This window comes from Bidens hawaiensis, unplaced genomic scaffold (assembly GCF_021521415.1).
Source record: "Bidens hawaiensis isolate Kalapana, Puna unplaced genomic scaffold, B.hawaiensis_p1.1 tig00032616_1, whole genome shotgun sequence".
In the NCBI taxonomy this organism is placed as follows: domain Eukaryota; kingdom Viridiplantae; phylum Streptophyta; class Magnoliopsida; order Asterales; family Asteraceae; genus Bidens; species Bidens hawaiensis.
The window spans coordinates 51,019-74,104 of NW_027495569.1; the positions used below are offsets into that span (position 1 = coordinate 51,019).

Sequence of the window (23,086 nt, forward strand, 5' to 3'; positions counted from 1 at the left end):
GACCATGCCCTCCGTCGTGCCATCGGAACCAGCCTTGCAGGTGGACTGTGATTGTGTGTTGGAATGTATTAAAACCTTCCCGAAAGGTACATCTTGTGGGAGGGATGGTTTGCGGGCCCAACATATTTTAGACGCTTTCTGTGGCCACGGGTCTCCGACCGCCTCCGGGCTCTTAAAGGCCATCACTGATGTTGTCAACTTGTGGCTTGGGGGGCTTTGTCCAAAAGTTCTAGCGGAGTTCATTGCTTCGGCACCGTTGACCCCCCTGTTGAAGCCTGACAATGGAATTAGACTCATCGCAGTGGGGGCCATTTGGAGAAGATTGGTGTCGAAAGTCGCTATGCGTAAAATAAGGAAAAAGGTGGCTGCTTATCTAGGGGATTTTCAATTCGGGGTTGGGATCCCTAATGGGGCAGAAGCGGTATTGCATAGTGCTAACAGATTTTTGAGCGCGTTTCATTCTGACGGGTCCCTGGCTATGCTCACTGTTGATTTTTCTAACGCCTTCAACGAGGTGGATCGGACGACCCTTCTCAGGGAAGTTAGCTGCATATGTCCATCCATCTTCCTATGGGTCCAGTTTTTATATACCCGCCCCGCCCGTTTATATGTGGGGGATACTCATATCGGGGCTTTTACTGGGGTGCAGCAAGGGGACCCCCTTGGCCCTCTTCTTTTTGCGTTGGTCCTTCATCCGCTCATCCTTAGGGTGCAGGGGACCTGTTCCTTGCCCTTCCATGCTTGGTATTTAGACGATGGCACTATTATTGGTAAGGCTGAGGAGGTCGCTAGAGCGTTGGGCATTATTCGCTCAGAGGGGGCGTCTCTAGGGCTTAGGCTTAATATTCGAAAAACATAGGTTTTTTGGCCGTCATGTGATGATTCGAGGGAAGTGTCGGGTTTATTCCCTGGAGAGATTAGCAGGCCTGCGATGGGAGTTAAACTCTTGGGGGGAGCGGTTAGTCGGGATGCAAGGTTTATTCGGTCTTTGGCAACTAAAAGAGCTTTGAGGGCGGTTGAACTTATGAAACGCCTGCCGGACCTGAGGGACCCCCAAAGTGAGCTCCTTTTGTTACGCTCGTGCATGGGGGTTGCTAATTTAGTGTTTGGGCTCCGGACCTGTCAACCTGAACATGTCAAAGAGGCTGTGTCCATCTTTGATGCGGGCCTGCGGGGGGCAATTGAAGATATTGTTGTGTGTGGAGGACCGCATTTTGGGGACCTCCAGTGGAGGTTGGCTTCGTTCCCTATGCGTTGCGGAGGCTTAGGAATTTTCTCGGCTGAGGATGTCTCCGCATATGCATTTGTGGCTTCCAGGTCTCAGTCATGGAAATTGCAGGACCACGTCCTGCGAAACGCTGGTGTTACGGGGATAGATCCTGACTACTCTTTTGCACTTGGTAATACTGGAACAACTCTCCCGAACCTTGATATAGGCGGTTTTACTGATGAGGAGACCGCCCCCAAGAAACCTCAACAAACCTTGGCGAGTGCTCTTTATGGTAAACACGTACATGATTTGGAGGAGAGATTCGATATGACCCCGAGACAAAAGACAGTTTTAGCTTGTCTCAATGGGGCTCATGCCCAGGTTTTTTTGACTGTTGTGCCCATTGAAGGTCTTGGGCAACGGATGTCGGCAATTGAATACAGAGCCATCCTTAAATACTGGCTTATAATTCCCCTTTTCCCTCCAGATGAATTATGCCTCATTTGTAAAAAAGCTTGTTTGGATAGATTCGGTGAGCATGCCCTCCACTGTAAGGAATTGCCGGGATTCAAGTATCGTCATGACTGGGTTAGAGATGTGTTATGGGATGTGCTTAGACGTGCCGGGATTTCAGCCAAGAAAGAGGCACCTGTTAACTTTTTGACTGATCCGCGTGAGGGAAGATCTACCCTGCGTCCTGCGGATGTTCTTGTGTTTGGCTGGGCAGGGGGTAAGCATGCGTGTGTTGACCTCACTGGGGTGTCCCCGTTGGTGGGGCTGAGAGACAGTGGCTTCGTACCGGGACAGGCGGTTTTGAGAGCGGAGTCTAGGAAGGTTGCTAAGCATGAGACATCGTGTTTGGAGAATCAGCACGTGTTCATTCCGTTTGCCTTCGACACTTTTGGATCCCTAGCTCCCGAGGCGATACGCTTCTTGGAGCGGGTGCAAAAGGTGGTCCACAGTGACTCGCAGAGCCCAAGGAACCAAGGATTTATATTTAGTAGAATAGGCTTTGCGATTCAAAAGTGGATAGCGGCGCAGCTTGTTGCTCGCTTACCCATTATCCAGATGTAGTTCGGTTTGTGTTATATATAAAAGGATCAATATTTTCTCACACAAAGTGGATTATAAAGTTTATGATGATGATGATGATTTAGGTGAAAAGTGAATATGGTTCAAGTAGACCCTAACAAATCAAATTTTGAATGAATCAAAATCAGAAGAGAGAAAAGAAACCTGTGTTTTGTTTGCTCAATTCAATTTGACTTCTTCTCAATCCGCCAGGTTTATCGATTCAACAAGCTGAGCTGAGAATAATAATGGTATTCCAACTAGGAGTGTTCAAAACAAACACAACCCATTAACTCTTTGAAAATAAACAACCCAAGTGACAAAGCTGGGCTCGAGTGGTGGTGGTGGACGGAGAACGGAGGGCTCGAGTAACGATGGCTGGGCTGGAGTGGTGAGGACTGACGACGGACGAGGTGATGACTGACGACGGAGGTGATCCGAGGAGGCAAGGAGGATGAGAGGTGTAAATATAGTTTAAGATCTGAACTTGATTTTAGGGGGTGTTTGGTTTCATTATTTTTTTCTCCTTATAACTTATTAACTTTTACAAGTTAAAATATTGTTTGAGTAATATAACTTATTAACCATTTAAAAGAAGAAAAACGAGTTTCTATACGTTAGGATATTGTAACTTATAAAAAACTCTTTATATAAAGTATAAGGAGCTATAAGGAATCCCAAACACCCACTTAGGAAGTTAATTGGTACTCTGGTAGCATATGAGATCCACTATTAATTTATATATTAAATTTAATAGTTCGGATACGGATTCGAATTCAGATACTTTTGAACACTCTTAATTCCAACGCAGACAAGAAGCGCAACTAGTATAGTGGTATCATAGTGCCCCCCCCCCCCCCCCCCAACGGTACTGACAGGGGTTTGATTCCCCGGATAAAATCAAGCTAAGTTCATGAAATCAAGCTAAGTCATGGATAATGAGCATAATTCATCATACATTATTATTGTAACTACTTAAACGAATATATCTAACCATGAAATGAGAGATACCAACACATCCAGCAAAGTTATTTTATTTCACTAATACAAAATTTAACTTTTCATTTATAATAAAATGATCCAATTACAATAGAAAGTCAGATAATCGGGAAACAAATTGCGCAACCACCCCTTTCACTAATGAATTATTCTATACCCATTTATACTCAAAACTTTAAAGGACAAATGGTGTGAAATCACTTACCAAGTGATGCTCCTTACTCTAATGGTCGATTAGAATCTTAAAATTGTTGAATATATACTAACTAATATTCAAATACAAATCATAAAACTTGGGATGTCGTATTTTTCTGAAGCCTTACATTTTCCTCTTTCAATTACCAAGCGAGCTCTTTCGATGTTTCTATTGTACCTTGATTAGATGCACAATTTCGGAGTAGATTGACTTTTCAGGAAAAGTCAAGGATGGCTACGGGCTCCACCACATAGTTGAGTTTATCATCAATTTCAATATCGTCTAAAATTACATATGAAGTTTCATCGGCTAGGCATTTGCACAAATGAGACACATGGAACGTGTTGTGAATACCATGCAACTCATCTAGTAGTTCCAAATGACACGCAACTTGCCCTACTCAACGGTAACCTTGATGGGTCCGATAAAATGAGGACTCATCCTCCCACATTTACAAAAATATATGGTACTATCTACCGTATAGCTTTAAATAACCTATCCGTTTTAGTTGTATCATGTAAACTATAATCATTTAAAAATAGAGGTTCTAAAGACTAAGAAAAATATCATCATTACATTTGCTTTCATACGGTCACCACTCACCATAACCAATTATTAGAGATATACGATCAGGATTAAGAATGTAGAATATACAAATAAATCTAATAGCACTAAATACTATTTTGATTTTAAGAATAAAATAATAATGCGAGTCATGCTACAAAGAATAATAAAGTTGAGTAGACAACGACTAGTCAAAAGTCCACACAACCAAATAAATATTATAAAAACATGTTTCTAGAAACTATGACGATGAAAATAATAATTTATCGCTCATCAAATTTGACTAAACATAACCATAGTAAATGGTACAAGAATAACATGCATAACGTGCAACACTCATTGCACAACCACAACAAACCTCACGTTCACCACGGGGACAAGTCCATGACTTTCAACCATGCAGGCCTGGTCAGGATATCAGCAACCCACGCGCGTACATGTGGTCGTGACTCAAACATCCTCTTCACCCTCGTCGACATCAAAAAATTAATGTTCGGTTGGTGGTGGAGATCCGCTAGCGTGAAGCTATCTCCTGCCAAATACTTGTTCTCCTTTAGTCGTGCCTCGTACACCTCAAGTACTTCAGATAACTTCTTTTCATTCTCTGCCACTAGTTCTTGGGTGGCACGAACACGACCCATTGCTATTTCCATTAGCTTCCATGATGCTCTATCAAACTTTTGACTTTCGACTTCCATCCACACCGTTTGTATCGGATCTTTCATTATAAGTTCCGTTCCCTGGCCCACGTATTTGCGTGCTATGTACTGCGTAATCGCTCTTGATTCTGAAAAAGTAACCAATAATGTTATGACCCTAAATCTATAAATACAATTATTAAAAGACTCATTTTTGTTATAAGGAAAACTGGAAAAGGCTAGTAACGCAGCTTGTTGCTTTAATAGTAAAATCAACTAGCAATAATTTGAATTTGAAGGGTTAATTACCGAAAAGCGTGACATCGCCGTCCTCAAACGCTGGAACTTGGCCAAAGGGCTGCGTAAACATACATATATACGGATTAAAACAAGATAAATTTGAAGTTAACGAATGATACGGGCTTTGAAATCTAATAATATGATATACATACATTGCGCGTTAGGAAACGTGGCCTTTTGTGTTCCAAGATGCCCATGTTGACTAACAAACTCATAATCGACGTTCTTCTCGTAGAGAGCGGCTAGAACACGATAGACTGCGTTTGAACCCATGAATCCGAACACTTTTACCGTCATATTGTTTGTTTGATTAGCAGCTAATTTCTTATGAAATGATCAGAATTAAGACCACAAAGAGGTAGCACAAATTATTAAATTAATAGGCAATTGTGGAAGTGAAAGTGTATATATATAAGCATATATACATAGAAATACATAAATGGTCCTTAGATTATCTATCCATCTTCGCTTTTGGTTAGTTGATTTCTATTATTGCATTTTAACCCTTAAAACTCTTGCTTGATTTGATATGTTCATAAAAGAGGTACCTTTACTCTAATTATTATTATTTTTATTAAAATAGACATAAATTCAGGGATTCAAATGAGTCAAGTCGCTCTTAAGCTACTCAAGTGTAAGCCTCAAATAAAACTTGTGTTACTTATCTTGTAAGAGCTCGAACCTTATGAATATTTTTGTTTTAACTCTTTGGACTACTGCGTATTAACTTTATACAACACAGTCAAGCTTTGGCTCATTTAAGATATCGCATATGAGCTTGACCAAAGCTTACTGTAACGAGATCGTTTATCAAGGCCACGTAGCCCCCCCTCCCCCCCCCCCACCCCTATATTTTCAGGAGCCATCCAATCCGTCTTAATTATTATTATAGTTGTTGATTTCGTCACGTAGAGTAATCATGTGAGCAGCAACAATTCGAAACTAGTGCACCTAGGCATATTCACCTTTCTTACCATTTTTCTAAGTAATTGTGTGTTCGTTAATCAATGCGTAGAGACTTGTGTGGTCAACTTTTTCACTCTTTGACCAATGAGAACAAGATGGTGAAGTTCTAGTTCTAGAAAGATGGCGTCATTGCAACGTCAGCACTTTTTTTTTTTTTTTATTTGACACGTTTCAACGTTCATGACTTGTCTTTATCAATGCTAGGTTCCTTTTAGTTTATATCACGTTTACATAAAATGTCAGTATGTTATCGTTCCAAAACGAGTTGTTCTGGACATCACGTTTATGGGTTAAGGGGGAATGAGCACTCATAGGTATTACTCGTGCATCGTCAAGTCTTGTCGTGTCATCTCATTTTTATCCTCAAGTGTCCAAAATCTATAAAATTATTGAAAACACCTAACCACAAGTACCCTATAATTTTTTATTTGTTTTTTGGTTCTCCAAGTATAATAAATGTAAAAAAAATGAATTAATTTTATGTGTTAAATATTTGTCATATAATGAAGTCGTGCACCCTACATACATGAGGTGGCGACAGTGTTGCCATATGGTTTGAAAGGCATGCATTCTACCTATATTGGTATCCGTCCTCTCCTTAGTAAGAAATAACTAACGTATTTTTGTCATTATTATTATAATCGTTATTATTATTATTATATATAACAAATTAAAAGTTTGGTGCCGCAAGTGCCTTATTGGGCCACTTGGCGGCACCGAACTGGTCCGTAAGGTTTGTTTTTGTTTTTTTGAAAGTCGAGCGAACGCTAATTTTTTGTGTTTTTTTTGTTTTAGTTCCGGGTTCGACAACAATCAGCTTTTACTAACGCTCGAGTTTTATCAACTGACGTCACCCTATTAGTCTACATCAACTTTTATACGTTTTCGTTTTATATTTGGTTTTAATTCTGGTACAATAACGCACGTCATCGAAACCGACAGAATTCGGGTCGAGTTACCAGCTCAATGCTTGGGGCCGACAACACTTGGTTTTACCACCGTTGCGCCGGATAAAAACTAGTTTTATATAATAAATGATTTAACTTTATCCAAAGGGTTGAAGATCCTTCTGGTCTTTAAAATAGAAATAACGATACGATTAGATGAATAACATTATGAGTCGAGGTTGTATAGCAAGGGGAACTTAAACAAAAAAGAAAAACTCTGTGACGTCATGTTTTCATTTAGACGATTAAATCATTCACTTATGGAGTAATATATTTTTTAAAGTATCATGAGATTAAAGAAAATATTTACGTTAGAACATTTCTTCAGGGATTATCTTGCTACTTTTAACTAGGTTTTTTTTTGAGTGAGGAGGTTGTTTAAAGGCGTATAAGAGGTATCACTCTTTTCAATCAATCGTGGGTTTGACATTTATGTGTACTTTAGATTATTAATTACTCACGCCTAATAATATTTTAAACTTTATACCCAAAAACACATCAAAGTGTTGCTTAGTTTGTATTATATTATAATCAACCTGACTTATATAAAAACTACTTCATATTTTAACATCTTATCTCTCTCTTTCTTATTTCTACAATTCTACTTATGGAAAGATGAATGAATGTAATAGTACTGTTGAGATAACCTTAACGGAAGTCATTTATAGATCCTACTTGTGTCTTCAGTTTCACAAGTCTGATAACTAAATAACATACATTAACTGATTACAGTTAATAATATTCATATTCAAGCATTAGTTATATTCCTTATTGGGCACATGACGCTCAGTTAATGAATCAAGATATATTCTTTTTTTTTCCTTTTAATCAATTTATGTTTCTACATATGTACTTTAATATAGTTATTATTATATGCTTCATGAACTTCAATATAGTTATCATATGATTCTTAAAGGCAATGGTTATCCATAAACCCTTTTTTGATATCCATACACCCTTTTAACACACATTTTATCTTCTATGTACACCCTATTAAGGGTGTATGAATAACACATCCTTTTTTAAAGTAAGTTTTATAAAGTTATCTTTTATCTTTTTTAACAAATACTTATTCTTTAATTTTCTTAATACGCTTTTTTTAAATTACTATAAATAAAGCTAATTTTTACTTCAGACAAGTTTACTTAACCGTGTGATTTGCTTATTATAACATCGTTTAAAACTTTAACCCATCTATATATCAGGTAACAAATACACTCTTGTCTCATATCGCAAAAATGACACATTGGTTTGTATAAAATAAAACCCATATGAACAAACAAAAATCCATAGCACCAAGAATTTGTTAAAAAGATAAATATTGTATCTAGAAAAGTGACGATACATGACACTTAAAATAATAATAAGATTATATAAAGTATATCAGCAACATCAGCTGATCAATTACGACTTTTGACTAAACAGACCCGATCAAGACATACTACAACAATATTATTCTAAGCACATTGATTATTAACTAATGAATGTATTCACCATGGAGACATGGCTGCGACTTTAACCCAAGCAGGCCGGGAAAGGATATCAGCCGCCCAGGCGCGGACGTGCGGTCGCCCCCTAAACCACCCTTTCGCCTTGGTGGACCGCAGGAAATACACGCCCGGGAGGTGGTGGAGATCCGCTAGTGTGAAGCAGTCTCCTGCTAAATACTTGGTCTCCCTCAGCCTTTGCTCGTACACGTCTAGCACTTTTTCTAGCTTGTTCTCGTACTCTCGCACGTCTCCACCGCCCTGCTGCATTGTTGCTTCGATTAGCTTCAAGAAGTGTGGGTCGAATCTCTGAGTCTCGGCGTCCATCCAAACCGTTTGTATTGCGAGCTTAATCGGATCCTTTGATATAATTAGTTCTGTTCCTTTTCCTTCGTATTTGTTCGCTATGTATCGCGTGATTGCTCTTGATTCTGTCCATATATATACCAAATACATTAATTAATATTTAAACCATACTACATAATATGAAAGTTTGCAATTAATTAAATTTAAAATCAACAAGTTAGCTAGAAACAGAACAACAACAACGTGTTATAGAAGAGTTTAATTAATTACCAAATAGTGTGACATCACCATCTTCCAACACTGGAACTTCACCAAACGGCTGCAAGTAATTATTATTATTATTATTTTTATTATTATGTATAAGTAAAACATCATGTCTAATATATTAATTAAAGTGAAAGAAAAGAAGCTAGCTAGCTAGGTGTATATACGAGTTATATATATATAAACATATACGTACGCTGAGTGATAAGAAGTGAGGCGTTCTGTGTTCTCCGGCGGCCAAGTCGACTGTGACAAACTCGAAATCGACTTCCTTCTCGTATAAACAAGCCTGAACACGCTGTGAAGAAACACTAAGTGACCCCGGGCAGATTATAGGTAATCTGGGGGCTAAGTAATGTTTCCCACGAAGGTTAGGTCCAGCAGAGTAAGTTGTACTTCAGGGAACCTGCAAAACAGACACCGTAAGCTCGTCACTGAGAAGGGGGGGGTTCCTCCTTGTGACCACCCTCCGGCGTGAGAATCAGTCTATATTGCTCTTTGAATATAAAAGTATATGAATACTATTAGAGCAGTTATCAAGTAAGTTATACGAGATAGTAGATGATGAAATGATAATACCATTTGCTGTCTTTTATAGCCGAAGGTGGGTATCCAAGGGGTTTAGCCGGCCCAACACGCTACCAACTGTAACCTATGCACGTGCCTTGCCTGTGAGTGGTGGACAGGTAGCGTCTGACATAGAGCAGGCGTGCCGTGCACTCTTCGTCTTCTACCAACTGCAGGCTAGGCACGTGCTCTGGCAGGAGTTGGTGAGCAGGCGGCGGCTATTGGTCACAGTGCAGTGGCGTGCTGTCTGCCACGCTGCTGTCAGTGAGCTGTCGCATTCTTGGTCAGATCTTTTGTCTTTACCTCGCCAGGTATCACGCAAAAGATCCTCCATCATACGGACTGGCCCATTTTGGCGGGAGTTTTCCCCCTCCCGCCTTTGCTCATTCTTTCAGGTGACACTGAATATTTGTAAGTGTTAAGCCTTATGCGTGTAGCTATGCTGTGCGGGTAGCCTTCCCTGATGGCTTGTATCCGCAACTGCGGGAACAGGCGGGTTACTTTACCATTGGGAGGCTTTTCCCTGCGTATGCAGCTTGCATACTGCGCGTAGGCTTCTCTGAGCATGGTGGGTCCTGCGGGAGTAGATGGTCTTTGCGCAGGCATCCCTGTTCAAGGTGAGTCATGCGGGACCAACTGAGCCCTGCTGGGACCTACCTCTTCAAGTCCCCCCAGTCCAATGTTCTTCTCATGAATGTCTAATAAAGTGAGGTGAACTTTTGGACTTAAGCAAAGGGTTTTGAAAAGGGGTTTTTGTAAGGTTTTCCATGGGGGTTCTTCCCGCGGAAGTCCTTGTCACTTGCAGAAATTCCCGAGTTTCCTGCTTGGTCTTTGGGTATGATGCGGGTAGGTCTGTAACCTCCTCGCAAGTCAGGAGCACTGAGTCTTAGTTGTGCGGATTCTCCCTGTGGTTCTGGTAGGTTTTGAACATAGTGATCAATTATGTTTAAACCACCAATTCCATCTTGGAGCCTCAAACAACGTAGTACTCGATGTTCCCGCTATGCGGGGATGTTATTTCCGCTTCCGCAAGCATTGCCCAGAAGATCCTTCTTGGTTTCAATTCTCAGCGGGTGCTAGGTATGTGAAGGGTTTTGCCTTTACACTGTACCCGCACCCGTCTTACGGTTACTTTACTTCCAAGGTATTCCTGGCGTCCATTCCCTGCGGGTGCTAGGTATGTGAAGGGTTTTGCCTTTACACTGTACCCGCACCCGTCTTATGGTTACTTGGTTGCCAAATATTTTGGCTTCAATTCCCTGCGGGTGTTAGGTATGTGAAGGGTTTTGCCTTTACACTGTACCCACACCCGGCTTATGGTTACTTGTTTGCCAAGGGGTATTTTCCCGCTTATTTTTTGAACCTTAAGTCTTCAAATTTTTAAATTTTGAAATTTGAAGGGTTGGTGGATGGATAACAACCCAATACCTCAAACGTCGTGCGACGGTTTCTTCTGACTGTGTCAGGACGTGCCAGAAGTTATGGCGACATGACATTATGTGGTCATTCCAGTTGCTTTTTCAGGCGCGTGGGCACGGGATTTCGGGCGCGTGGCCGCGAAATCTCTGGCACACGTCCTTTTGACAGCTGTTGCCAGTTTGTTTTTGCCACGCGTCATAGTGTCATTGCACCTTTGCTTTCTCTTTCTTCCGTATTAAATGCATCGCATTAATTGCGATTACTATATAAAGGGGGAGAAGGTTATTTGCAATTCACACTTTCCACTTTCATCTCTTCTTCTCAAGTAATTTCCGGCGAATTTCTTTTTCAGTAAAGCATTATTCCGAAATCTCTTCTTCCACCATGTCTTCTCACGATGCTGATGACCAGAAGACTGCTGGTGAATGCCAGTGTTCTCTTCCTGCCGAGCTGTACCAGTATATCGTCAGGAAGTTCATGCTCGAGTCTCTCGAGCCTGAGTTTCCTGAGCCCCACCATACTGTGTACGATGCCCCAAGTGGCAAGATCGGGGTTTATGCTGCATTCTTTGTCTATGGGAACCTTAGGTTTCCGTTGACAAAGTTTGTGTACCGTGTCCTAGAGAGGCACGGTGTGCACTTGACAGAGGTGCACCCCATGGCTATTGCCAAGGTCCGGCACTTTGAGTGGGTGTGCCGGATACTGGGCCTTGAGCCCCTCGTTGACCGCCTGATGACCTTCTATACTTGGAGGTGCATCCAAGGGTGGTACACTCTTACAACCCGTATCAAGGGTTTAAAGATTTGTGCCACCGAGCGGAGTCTTCGCTCATGGAGGAGAGAGTTCTTCTTCATATCCGCTCGAGCCATCCCCATTGCCATGAAGTTCAAGAATGGCCAGCCGCTTCCGAACCTTCCCGCCATCAACTACGAGGAGGCGGAATGGTTCGCGAAGATATCCCGGGTCCAGTCCCCGGTTTTCCGTTTTCCAGAGTCGGCGATGGTGATGCTGGGGATGAGCCGGGTGTGGAAGGCGGCGAATGCGGATAAGGTTCCGATCGTCCTTGAATATGGTTCGAACTCTACCCCTTATGGTATGTCTTGTTTCTTTTTGCTGACTACGATTTTTTCTAACTTTCTTGTTGATTTCAGAGGGTAACGATCTTCAATCGCTCCTGAATCCGCGGGAGGAAGATGGTCCTGCGCGGATGGGTACTCGTGCTCTGGACGAGAACGAGTTGCCCATCTTAGAGCAGACTGCGGGTCGGTTCGTGGAGGTTTACCCGCCAGGCCAAGAGATCCTGAGCCACCGACGGCCAGGTAAGCCTATCTTCTACCCTGATCCTCTCAATGCTGTGCCTGCTGCTGGAGTTCATGACATTTCTTCTTCTGAGGAATCCGCAGAAGGTCCTCCGCTGGTGCGGAAGAAAAAGGCTGCCGTCGGGAAAGGCAAGGAGAAGGTGGCCTCTACGGCCGACCCGGTAGTCCTATCTGACTCGGAGTCAGATAATGCAGAGGTGGCGGGGAAGCCCGGTGGTGAAGAGACCACCGTTCCGGAGGCTGCAGGTGTTACCTCCGGGGAGGCAGCGACGACGACGGTTACCGGTGTTAAGAGGCCGGCTCCATCGGGTTCGCCCCCGCTCGTCCGTGCGTTCAAGCTCAAGAGACCCCGTAAGTACCCCCATAATTCTTGTCTAGATTTGTTTCGAATAAATTTTTCTAACACTTTTGCTCGTGCAGGTGCGGATGTTGACGCATTCCAGGGTGGAGTTGGAGTAAGTATTCCCCCGCCAATGACGGTAGGCTCGGTCAGCCTTCCCGAGGCGTCGACCCAAGCGTCTACGCTTGCTTCCGCTGGTTCCAGCCTTCCTGAGGCTGTTCCAGCTGCGAAGGTGTCTCCGCCGGCCGTGAGTGCAGTTTTTACAGCATCTTTCACGGAGCCGGCGGTCACTGTTGCTGAGCAGTCGGCGCCAACAATGGCTACCACGGCGGCTGCCACTATACCTGCGCCAACGGCACCGACGGCCGGACCATCAGGTACGCGCCGGGCTTCCCGCCGATCTATGCCACCTTCCCGTCTGCCTGACCTGTTGGATGGATTTCCTTTAGGTTCAGGTGATGGGTTTGGCGGCTATCGGCCTGTTATTGACCCTACAGGTACGTAGGGTTCTTTTTTCTTTGTATATTTTTGTCATCTTTTCCTAACTGCCTTTGTTTCTTTTGCAGTGTCGGATTCCAATGAAGTGTATGTTCCAAGATGGAACATACGCCGAGGAACAACCCTTCGCACCCCTGTGGAGTGCGTGGACTGGGCTCGCCACGCTGCTCCTCATGGTGCGTTGGGGGAAGCCATGGCTAGCTACCAAGAGGGTAGGCTAACCAATGAGCTTCGGGTTCTCCAGGCCCGAACGCAGCCCCGCGTCGAGCTGCTTTGTCGTGAAAACGACAAGTTAAAAGCAGCTCGCGCCAAAGATGTATCTGAAGCGCGGGCTCTTCGGGAGGAGAACCGGCAGTTGGCCGCTGCCGCAGCCGAGAAGGAGAAGGCATTCAAGGCCCTCGAGGTTGAAGTCCAGGCGCGACTCGAGGCCCGCTCCAAGGCTGCCCAAGCTGTGAATGAACAGCTTCGGCTGGCTAAGGAGACTGCGCGAAACTCAACTGAGAGGGCTGCCAAGGCTGAAGCTGTTGCTGAGCCGCTTCGCGAAGAGAATGAGCAGCTTAAATGCAAATTAAAAGCTCTTCAACATGCTCATGACGCCTTGGCAATGGAAGATGCCAAGAAGCTGCAAGAGATCCTTGACCAGAGGGGGGTGCTTGACCGCACTGAGAGGAAACTTCAAAGCGTCGAAGAAGCTGCCGCCAAGGAAATTCAACTTGCCAACCTTGATAAAAGCGGAGCCGAACGTGCTTACAAAGAAAGTCAAGCTACCCTCCAATGGCTGCTTCGAGAAGCGTTGCCTCAGGTATCCTCTTTTTCTTTACGCTTTCTGCTCGTAATTAGAAAATGTTCTAACTTTAATTCTTTTGTAGGTTGTGCGTCAGGTCCTTTCAGAGACCTCTTATGACGATGCGATGAGCGCAGCCCTCAACGCTTCTCATGAGGATGGGCAGAAGACTGGCTTCCTGCTTGGTCTAGGGTTTGCTGAGAGAGGCTTTCCGCCCTCCAACTTCCCTTTATTCAATGTTAACACTGAAGCTGCTTATGACCAAGCTGTGAACCAGTACGCTGCCTTCCCGCATCCAGTGGTGGAGAAGGTGAATGAAGCTGCTGCTGCTGATGATGGGCTAAACATCCTTAAGGCTTTCCTTGGGCAGCCGCGCTCTGATGGTGCTGGCCCAAGCGGAGGTGGCCCTGAAGCCTGATCCTGAAGATCCCTTCCCGCTGCTAGGATAGACTTAGCTTTGTATAGATTTCTTTTAGGCGGGTAGTTACCCAGCCATTCTTGTAATTGATTGTGAAATATTAATCTCTTTGCGTATAAGATTGTTATTTCCTTCCTTGGGTTCCTTGCTTTATAAACTTATGACTTGCATACTTAGTTTGATTTAGCAATTTTCCAAGTGTTTAGAATAAGAACCTTTGAACGTGGTTGATGATGGGTTAAAGTTTCGCCTCCTCCTTCGTGATTGTGCGGGTAAAACCGTCACTTGCACTTGGTAGGATGGCTAATCTTTACCCTCTATCTGACCTGCGTGTAGGTTTCCTTTTCGAAATTTCTAAGGCATTAAGTTAAACCTTTGAACGTGGTTGATAATGGACTAAAGTTTTCGCTTCCTCTTTCGTGATTGTGCGGGTGTAACCGTCACTTGCACTTAGTAGGATGGCTTTAACTTTAGACCTATATCTGACCTGCGTGTAGGTTTTTCTTCTCCTTTTTTAAGTGTTCATAAGTTAACCTTTTAACGTGGTAGATGGTAAGTTAAGTTTGGCTTCCTTGTTCGTGATTGTGCGGGTAAGACCGTCACTTGCACTTACAAGGATGGCTAAACTTTACCTTCATCTGACCTGCGTGTAGGTTTTCCTTAGAACTTTTTAACATTTTGGCGTTGTGTTTATGCGGGTATTGCCGCCTTCCACACGCAACTACTTCTTCTCGTAAGGGAAGTTCATAGGTTACAAGCTATCAATACATCATGAAAGGAGAATCATTTCCATTAGAAGTGGCTCTAGGCCTTTTCTTTACAAGTTGGAATTGATCTACATATAACATTTGCGTAATTGAGCTCCATTCCATGTTCTAGGGATGGGAGTGCCATCGAGCCTTTCGAGCCGGTACGCGCCCTTTCCCAGAACTTCTTTGATAATGTATGGCCCTTCCCAAATCGGGGCCAACTTTCCTGGGCGTTGTTGGTTCGAAGCCTCGTTGTTACGCAGTATGTAGTCTCCTTCCTTGAAGTTGCAGAGTTTTACCCGCGTGTTGTAGTACTTTTGCATTTGTCGTTTGTAGTTTTCTTCACGCACGGCGGCTAAGTCTCTGCGCTCTTCGGTTAGCATAAGGTCTAACCGTCTTTCCGCATCATTGTCTTCTGGTTGGATTAAGACCCTTGGTGAGGGTAAACCGATTTCGACTGGGATCATGGCTTCAGTGCCATAAGTGAGACTGAACGGGGTTTCTCCCGTACTGGTCTTCTTCAGCGTTCTGTTTGCCCAAAGGACGTGCGGAAGCTCGTCCACCCAGCCGGATCTGTGTTCCAAGAGTCTTTTCTTGATGCCTTCGACGATGCTCTTGTTTGCTCTTTCTACCTCACCGTTACCTTGCGGGTGTGCCACTGAGGTAAAGGTGTGGGTGATTTGAAGTTCTTTCAGCCACTGCTGTAGCTTCTTGTCAGCAAAGTTGGTGCCATTGTCGCTTACCAAATTCTGTGGAAGTCCAAAACGACAAATAATAAATTCCCAAATAAATTTTTTGATATGCTTTGCAGTTGTTTGGGCTAAAGGTTTCGCTTCTATCCATTTGGTGAAGTAGTCAATGGCTACCACTAGGAACTGAACATTCCCAGCTGCTGTTGGAAATGGGCCTGTCACGTCAATGGCCCACTTCTGAAATGGCCACGAGGAAGTGACAGGAACAAGTTCATTTTTCGGGCGATGCGTGTTGGGTGCGTAAAGCTGACAAGATCTGCATTTTCTGATGTATGCCAACGCGTCCATATGCATACCCGGCCAGAAGTATCCCGCGTTGTTTAGCTTGGCTACCACAGCGCGGGGGCCTGCGTGTACTCCACAGATGCCTTCGTGAACCTCCCTTAGGAGGTAGTCAGCATCTTGGTTGTCTACGCATCTTAACAATGGGCCAAGAAAGTTACGTCTGTAAAGGGTGTCATTGACCAGCTGATAATTCAGTGCTTTACAGCGTAGTTTTCTTGCCTGTGACTTCGACTCTGGTAACGTTCCTGCTTCAAGGTATTTTATTATTGGGGTCATCCATGTTTCTGTACCGGTTTGGATGACACAAATTTCCTTGTGCGGGACTGATGGTGTTTCGAGGAGTTCCACGCGGATGTCCTTTCCCAAGTGGGTGAAGGCCAGTGATGCAAGCTTACTTAACGCATCCGCAGATTTGTTTTCGCTGCGCTTGACATGTATCACTTTACAATCATTAAAATCGCGCATGATGGCTTTGGCCTGGGCGAGGTACAGGGCCATTGTGTCATTTACAGCCGTGTACGTCCCGTTTATTTGGTTTGCCACTAGCATGGAATCTACATGGGCTTCCAAATTTTTTACACCCATTTTACGCGCAATCCTCAATCCGGCCAGGAATGCTTCATATTCAGCTTCGTTATTCGTACTTGGGAAATCCAGCCGAATAGCATAAGTATATTCCTGGCCTGCTGGGTTTGTTAATTTTAACCCTGCGCCTGAACCCTCGTTACTAGCTGCTCCATCAGTGTAGAGTCGCCAGACCTCATCGATTTCGTGTGCTGGGGAGGGTTGAACCTCCTCCTGGCACTCTTTCTCCCGCGCAGCGGGGACTTCTGCAATAAAATCAGCCAGGACCTGGCCTTTAATGGCTGGTCTCGGCTTGTATTGAATCGCATATTCTCCCAATTCAATTGCCCATTTGGCTAGGCGTCCCGATAACTCGGGTTTGCCTAGAACATTTGAGAGTTTGAAGTTGGTGAGAATAGTGATTGGGTGACCCTGGAAATATCGTCTCAACCTGCGTGAAGCGTGTATAAGTGCCAAGACCAGTTTTTCCAGGGTAGAGTACCGGGTTTCCGCGTCTGCCAGCACGCGGCTAACATAATAGATTGGCATCTGGATGCCTTTTCGTTCTACAAGCAGGACTGCCCCGGTTGCTCTATCTGTTGCGGAGAGGTATAGGATTAACTCCTCTCCCGCTTGTGGTGCTGTGAGTGTTGGGAGTTCGATCAGGCGTGATCGAATCTCCTGGAAAGCTGCTTCCGCTTCTGGTGTCCAGCGGAAGTGCGTTTTCTTTAAACAATTTCTTAGTGTTGACACAAATGGGAACGACCTATCCGCATGGTTTGCCAAAAAGCGGTTAAGCGCGACTAGTCGTCCGTTCAGTGTTTGAGCCTGTTTTATGGTGGTAGGTGATTCCATTTTGACAATGGCTTCGACTTTTTCAGGGTTCGCTCTGAAGCCATCTTTAGTAATAATGACTCCCAAGAACTTCCCTTCTTCCACCCCAAATGAACACTTGCTCGGGTTGAGCTTCATGTTTATCTTTCTGAGCGTGTTGAAAGTTTCCTCAATGTCTTTCAACATCGCCTCTGGCTCGGGGCTTTTGATGACCAAATCATCCATATAGACTTCCAAGTTTCTCCCAATTTGGGCGTGAAACTCTTTGTCCATTAGTCGTTGGTACGTGGACCCGGCGTTCTTAAGTCCGAATGGCATCATTTTATAACAAAATGTGCCATCGGGCGTCCGAAAGGCGGTTTTGTCCTGGTCATCTACAGCCATGTGGATTTGATGGTACCCCTTATACGCATCCAAGAAGCATTTAAGGCGAAATGGTGCCACCGAATCCACCTTGAGATCAATTTCTGGTAACGGATAACAATCTTTGGGGCATGCTTTGTTCAAATCTTTGAAATCTATGCACATGCGCCATTGTTTGTTATTCTTCGGTACCATTACGGGATTTGCAACCCACGTTTGATATTTGCTAACGCGCACGATGCCCGCATCAAGGAGTTCCTTGACTTGGGTTCTGCACGCGTTGGTTTGCTCGGGCCCCATTACTCTGCGCTTTTGTACGATCGGCGTAACGGCCGGATCGCATTTGAGCTTATGCTCTGCCTTACTCCGGGGTACACCAGTCATGTCGGCTGGTGTCCACGCGAAGATGTCTGCGTTTCGCTGCAGTAAGCGCTTGAGTAAGGTGCGTGTTGGATCAACAATTGTCGGGCCAATGGTAACGGCCTGATCAGGATATTTCCCATTGAATGCCCACTGTTCAGGTTCAGTGATGGTTTGTTTGGCCATCTTCGGTTTGGGTTTAGAAGAGACAGATGCGATGCATACCTGGGGAATGCCCGTGATCATCGCTACGCCGTCAGTTGTTGGCCATCCCATCATGCCGTGGACTGAGGATACCACGGCGTTGAATCTTGCCATCCCGTCTCTCCCGAATAGGATGTCATACGTATGATGTGGTTTTTTCATTACAACAAAATCCACATCCTCCGTGCGTGAATAATTCCCATCGGTGAGAGTGACGGGGAAAGATAGGATGCCCAAGGGAGTGTTCATGCTGCCGTCAAACCCCTCCATTGAAGCGTAGACCGTCTCCAGGCGTTCCTTGTCTTCATCGTCGAGCTTGTCGAAGAACTGCCTGTACATCACTGTCGACGATGCGCCATTGTCAACGAGTGTGCGGGAGGTGATGTAGTGCCCCAGCTGGCTTTTAATGACAATGGGGCCTTCTTTGTTTGGGCCTCCCGGCACTCGCGGGAAGCGCACTTCTGCTTCCTTCCATGCGCATGGCTCGGTCATCGGTCTCTTTCTTCCTCTGACCTTACCATGGACCATGTTGATGCTGATGTCGACGGGCTTTCGTCCGTTACCCCTGTACCTGTTGTCGTTTCTTCCCCCTTTCTTGATAGATGCCACGAGGTGTTGCAACCTCCCATCCTTGACGAATGTCTCAACGATGTCCCTCAAGGATGTGCACTCCTCAGTGCTGTGGCCCTTTGTCCCATGGAAGTCACAAGACTTGCTTTGATCCGCATTGGGTTTCTGTCGGATCGCTGGGGCTTTTGGCCATGGCAGTTTTTCCGTGGCAAATATCTCCGTGACGCTCTTGGTGAGTGGCGTCCAACGGTTCTTCCGGTTGGAAGGGTGCGTGTTGTCCCTTCCGCCAACCAGAGGGCGAGAGCTTGAGGGGGTGTCAAAGTTAATCCTTGACTGCCAAATACCTTGCCGCCTCTTTTTGTTTAGCCGGGCGGCTCTCACATTGTTCTCCCTTGTCCTCTGTGTGTAGAGGTTTGTATTCTGGGGGAGATCTCTTCCCAGCTGTTTCTCCGTTTCGGCAAAGCGCTTGGCTGCCGTCATTATGGCATCCCATGTGGATGGCATGCCGTCTTTACCCGTCAAAGTGCGGATAAGTTCTGGGTACTCAGCGCCCTGAATGAAAGCGGCGCGAACGAGGTCTTCGCTGACGTTGCCCAGACTCAGCTTCTTGGAGTTGAAGCGGGTGATGAAGTCCAGTAAGGATTCATCCTCTTCTCTCACACAGTTGAGGATCGTCCACTGCTCCTCAGTGTGCTTCCTCTGTTGACTAAACTGTTGACTGAACTTGTTCTGGAAGTCTGCCCAGTCATAAATGTGGTGGACCGGTAAACGGTCAAACCATGCTCTGGCTGCTCCTACCAGAGTCATCTGGAACATGTAGCACCACGTGGGCTCCGTCCAGTTACTGACGGTTGCCCCCGCAATGAACCTGTTCAGATGGTCATCTGGGTCGGATAGACCATCGTATGTGCCAATGTTGGACATTTGTTTGGCACTCCTCGGGGCGATTGCTTCTGCAATGTCCCTAGCAAATTTTGACCTTCCTGCGTTTGTGGCAGTAGGTCTAAAGGCCTTGGAGAAGTCACGCGAGCTTTTCTCCGTGACTGGTTGGAATGCTTCCCCAAAATTCCTTTTTGGCTGGGGGTCCGTTTCCTTACGCTTCCCTTTCGCCCTATGGCGAGGGTTCGCGTCGGTGTCGGAGTCTTCCCTCTCGTCGTCTGAGTACTCGCACTCACTACTCATGTTGAGGTGCTGGCGAGTACTACCGAATTCCTCAGCTTGTTGGACTGAACGCAAGCGTTCTTCCAACTCGGCCTGAAATTCTCTTTGACGTGCCTCGGCCCATGCCTTCACTTGATCAAGTGTTTGGCGAGGGGCTCGAGTTCGTTTTTCCAGCTGGGCATCAGTGAATCCCAGTGGAATATTTACTCCACTTGCCCCTACATGAGTGACTGGGGTAGTGTTCGTAAAATGTATTTCACTTCCCCCAGCTTGGGTGGCTGGGGTAGTGTTTGTAAACATTGTGTTGCCGGTGTTTACCCCAGTGGCTGGGGTTGTGGTTACCGGAGTTTCTCTAGTCATCTTGGAAGTTTTGAAAAACTGGAGAAAGATGTAGTTCTAGCTTTTATGCACGGATGGCGCCAATGAAGAAACACTAAGTGACCCCGGGCAGATTATAGGTAATCTGGGGGCTAAGTAATGTTTCCCACGAAGGTTAGGTCCAGCAGAGTAAGTTGTACTTCAGGGAACCTGCAAAACAGACACCGTAAGCTCGTCACTGAGAAGGGGGGGGTTCCTCCTTGTGACCACCCTCCGGCGTGAGAATCAGTCTATATTGCTCTTTGAATATAAAAGTATATGAATACTATTAGAGCAGTTATCAAGTAAGTTATACGAGATAGTAGATGATGAAATGATAATACCATTTGCTGTCTTTTATAGCCGAAGGTGGGTATCCAAGGGGTTTAGCCGGCCCAACACGCTACCAACTGTAACCTATGCACGTGCCTTGCCTGTGAGTGGTGGACAGGTAGCGTCTGACATAGAGCAGGCGTGCCGTGCACTCTTCGTCTTCTACCAACTGCAGGCTAGGCACGTGCTCTGGCAGGAGTTGGTGAGCAGGCGGCGGCTATTGGTCACAGTGCAGTGGCGTGCTGTCTGCCACGCTGCTGTCAGTGAGCTGTCGCATTCTTGGTCAGATCTTTTGTCTTTACCTCGCCAGGTATCACGCAAAAGATCCTCCATCATACGGACTGGCCCCATTTTGGCGGGAGTTTTCCCCCTCCCGCCTTTGCTCATTCTTTCAGGTGACACTGAATATTTGTAAGTGTTAAGCCTTATGCGTGTAGCTATGCTGTGCGGGTAGCCTTCCCTGATGGCTTGTATCCGCAACTGCGGGAACAGGCGGGTTACTTTACCATTGGGAGGCTTTTCCCTGCGTATGCAGCTTGCATACTGCGCGTAGGCTTCTCTGAGCATAGGTGGGTTCCTGCGGGAGTAGATGGTCTTTGCGCAGGCATCCCTGTTCAAGGTGAGTCATGCGGGACCAACTGAGCCCTGCTGGGACCTACCTCTTCACGCTGTGTTGACTCCGAACCCAGGGATCGTACAGTTTTAGTGCCATAGAAACAATGTTTGATTTGTTTTGGAATTAATAATAAAGAGAAGCTAAAGCAGGACTTGAATGCGCATTATATATAGATGTCTATAAGTTACACTATTAGTCCTTATACTATCTTTAACTTTTCTCTTTCGGTTATTGGACTTTGGCTTTTTGATTTTTTAGCCTTTAACTCTTACTTTAAATAGTCTTAACTTAAGCATTTGTGTTAGTAGTCACACGCTGATCTATGGAGAGCTTAGTCTGGGCTACCAAACATATATTAGAATACCACTAGGTCCAAAATTTTGTTCATAGCACTACTTGATAGTATTTCGGTGTTAGGGTATCAGCAGTTGTAGTTGTTATATGATTATTGATAGATATTATACAGTTTACCGTTGGAATCACCAAATGTTCATGACATCAATAGATGAAGTAATTAGAAGATAAGCATGAAGATGAATAAATTGGATGGATCATCAAGTGAACATGATATTGGAAATGAGAAATCATATAAATGTAGGAACTAATTACATTTTAGCTTGAGTTCTCATGAAAATTTGTTTTTCTTTCACAAAACATGTTATATAATGATGTACAACTGTTTAAAAAGATCTTACAAGTCTTCAAGAGTATGTGTTATAACAGCACATCAACGATTGATCCATGGTCTATTGTGGTTGTAACACTTAAAGCTAGGTTATGATGCAAGTCTATCTTTAGATGAAAACATGTAACAAGAGGAATAAATATGAAAGAAATGAACTTAGTCTAGGATTTATGTATATCTAACTTGATGAGTTACTTTCAAACATGAATTATGGGTAGGGGGTATAAATGAGCCAAGCTACTCGCAATCGACTCGTAAAAAATCTTGAGTTGAGCCGATTTTAAACGAGTTTTTTTATTTAAACCTTAATGCCTTTTTTTATATAATTTTTTGAACAGCAGTTAATTAATTACTTATATATGAATATAAGTCTTTTAAAATTAGATTCCTCATTGCATTATTATTGGTGATAAGAAAAAATCATTTTTGTTGCATCCTTAACATTACGAAGACGTTGACTCGTTGTGTAGAATATGATGATTTCATAAATAATAAAGGTACCAAAATTCTCGAACTTCAGCCGGTTATAATAATAATAATAATAATTATTATTGTCAAATTGACCTCCAAACCGCGTTATGTTTTTTGATTGCTACTTGTGTTTTCATTGGAATCTCTTCATACCTACCTTAGAAACAACCAAGAAATTATTATGCAACTAATTAATAAAACTCAATCCTACATTTTCATTAAACAAAATCAAATTTACTTGTGATTTCATGGAACACATTGCGCAAACGTTTCGTTATGACGTGTTCCTCAGCTTCAGGGCGAGGATACTCGAACCAACTTCACGAGCCACCTCCATGAGGCGCTTAAACATAACAGCTTCGAAGTGTTCCATGATACCGCCCTTCCAAGAGGACAAGGTATCGCTCCCCAGTTGTCGGAAGCCATCCGGATATCTAAAATCTACGTTGTTGTATTTTCGACACGCTATGCGAATTCCAAATGGTGCTT

General features: G+C 44.4%; 1 protein-coding gene and 1 long non-coding RNA gene across 2 annotated transcripts; both read right to left on the reverse strand.

The window, feature by feature from the left end:
- Window positions 1-4,133: 4,133 nt before the first annotated feature.
- On the reverse strand, window positions 4,134-5,142 carry LOC143583861 (uncharacterized). Its single transcript, XR_013144254.1, has 2 exons — window positions 4,988-5,142; window positions 4,134-4,827 (listed from the first exon to the last, which is right to left on the reverse strand). It is a non-coding gene; the product is annotated as an uncharacterized LOC143583861 (long non-coding RNA).
- A 3,100-nt stretch (window positions 5,143-8,242) lies between these two features.
- LOC143583854 (glutathione S-transferase APIC-like) lies at window positions 8,243-21,592 on the reverse strand (the record flags this gene model as incomplete). Its single annotated transcript, XM_077066052.1, has 4 exons — window positions 8,243-8,809; window positions 8,955-9,003; window positions 9,145-9,237; window positions 21,485-21,592. Coding segments are annotated over 4 exons (678 nt in total), but the record flags the coding sequence as incomplete, so codon positions are not given.
- Window positions 21,593-23,086: the final 1,494 nt, after the last annotated feature.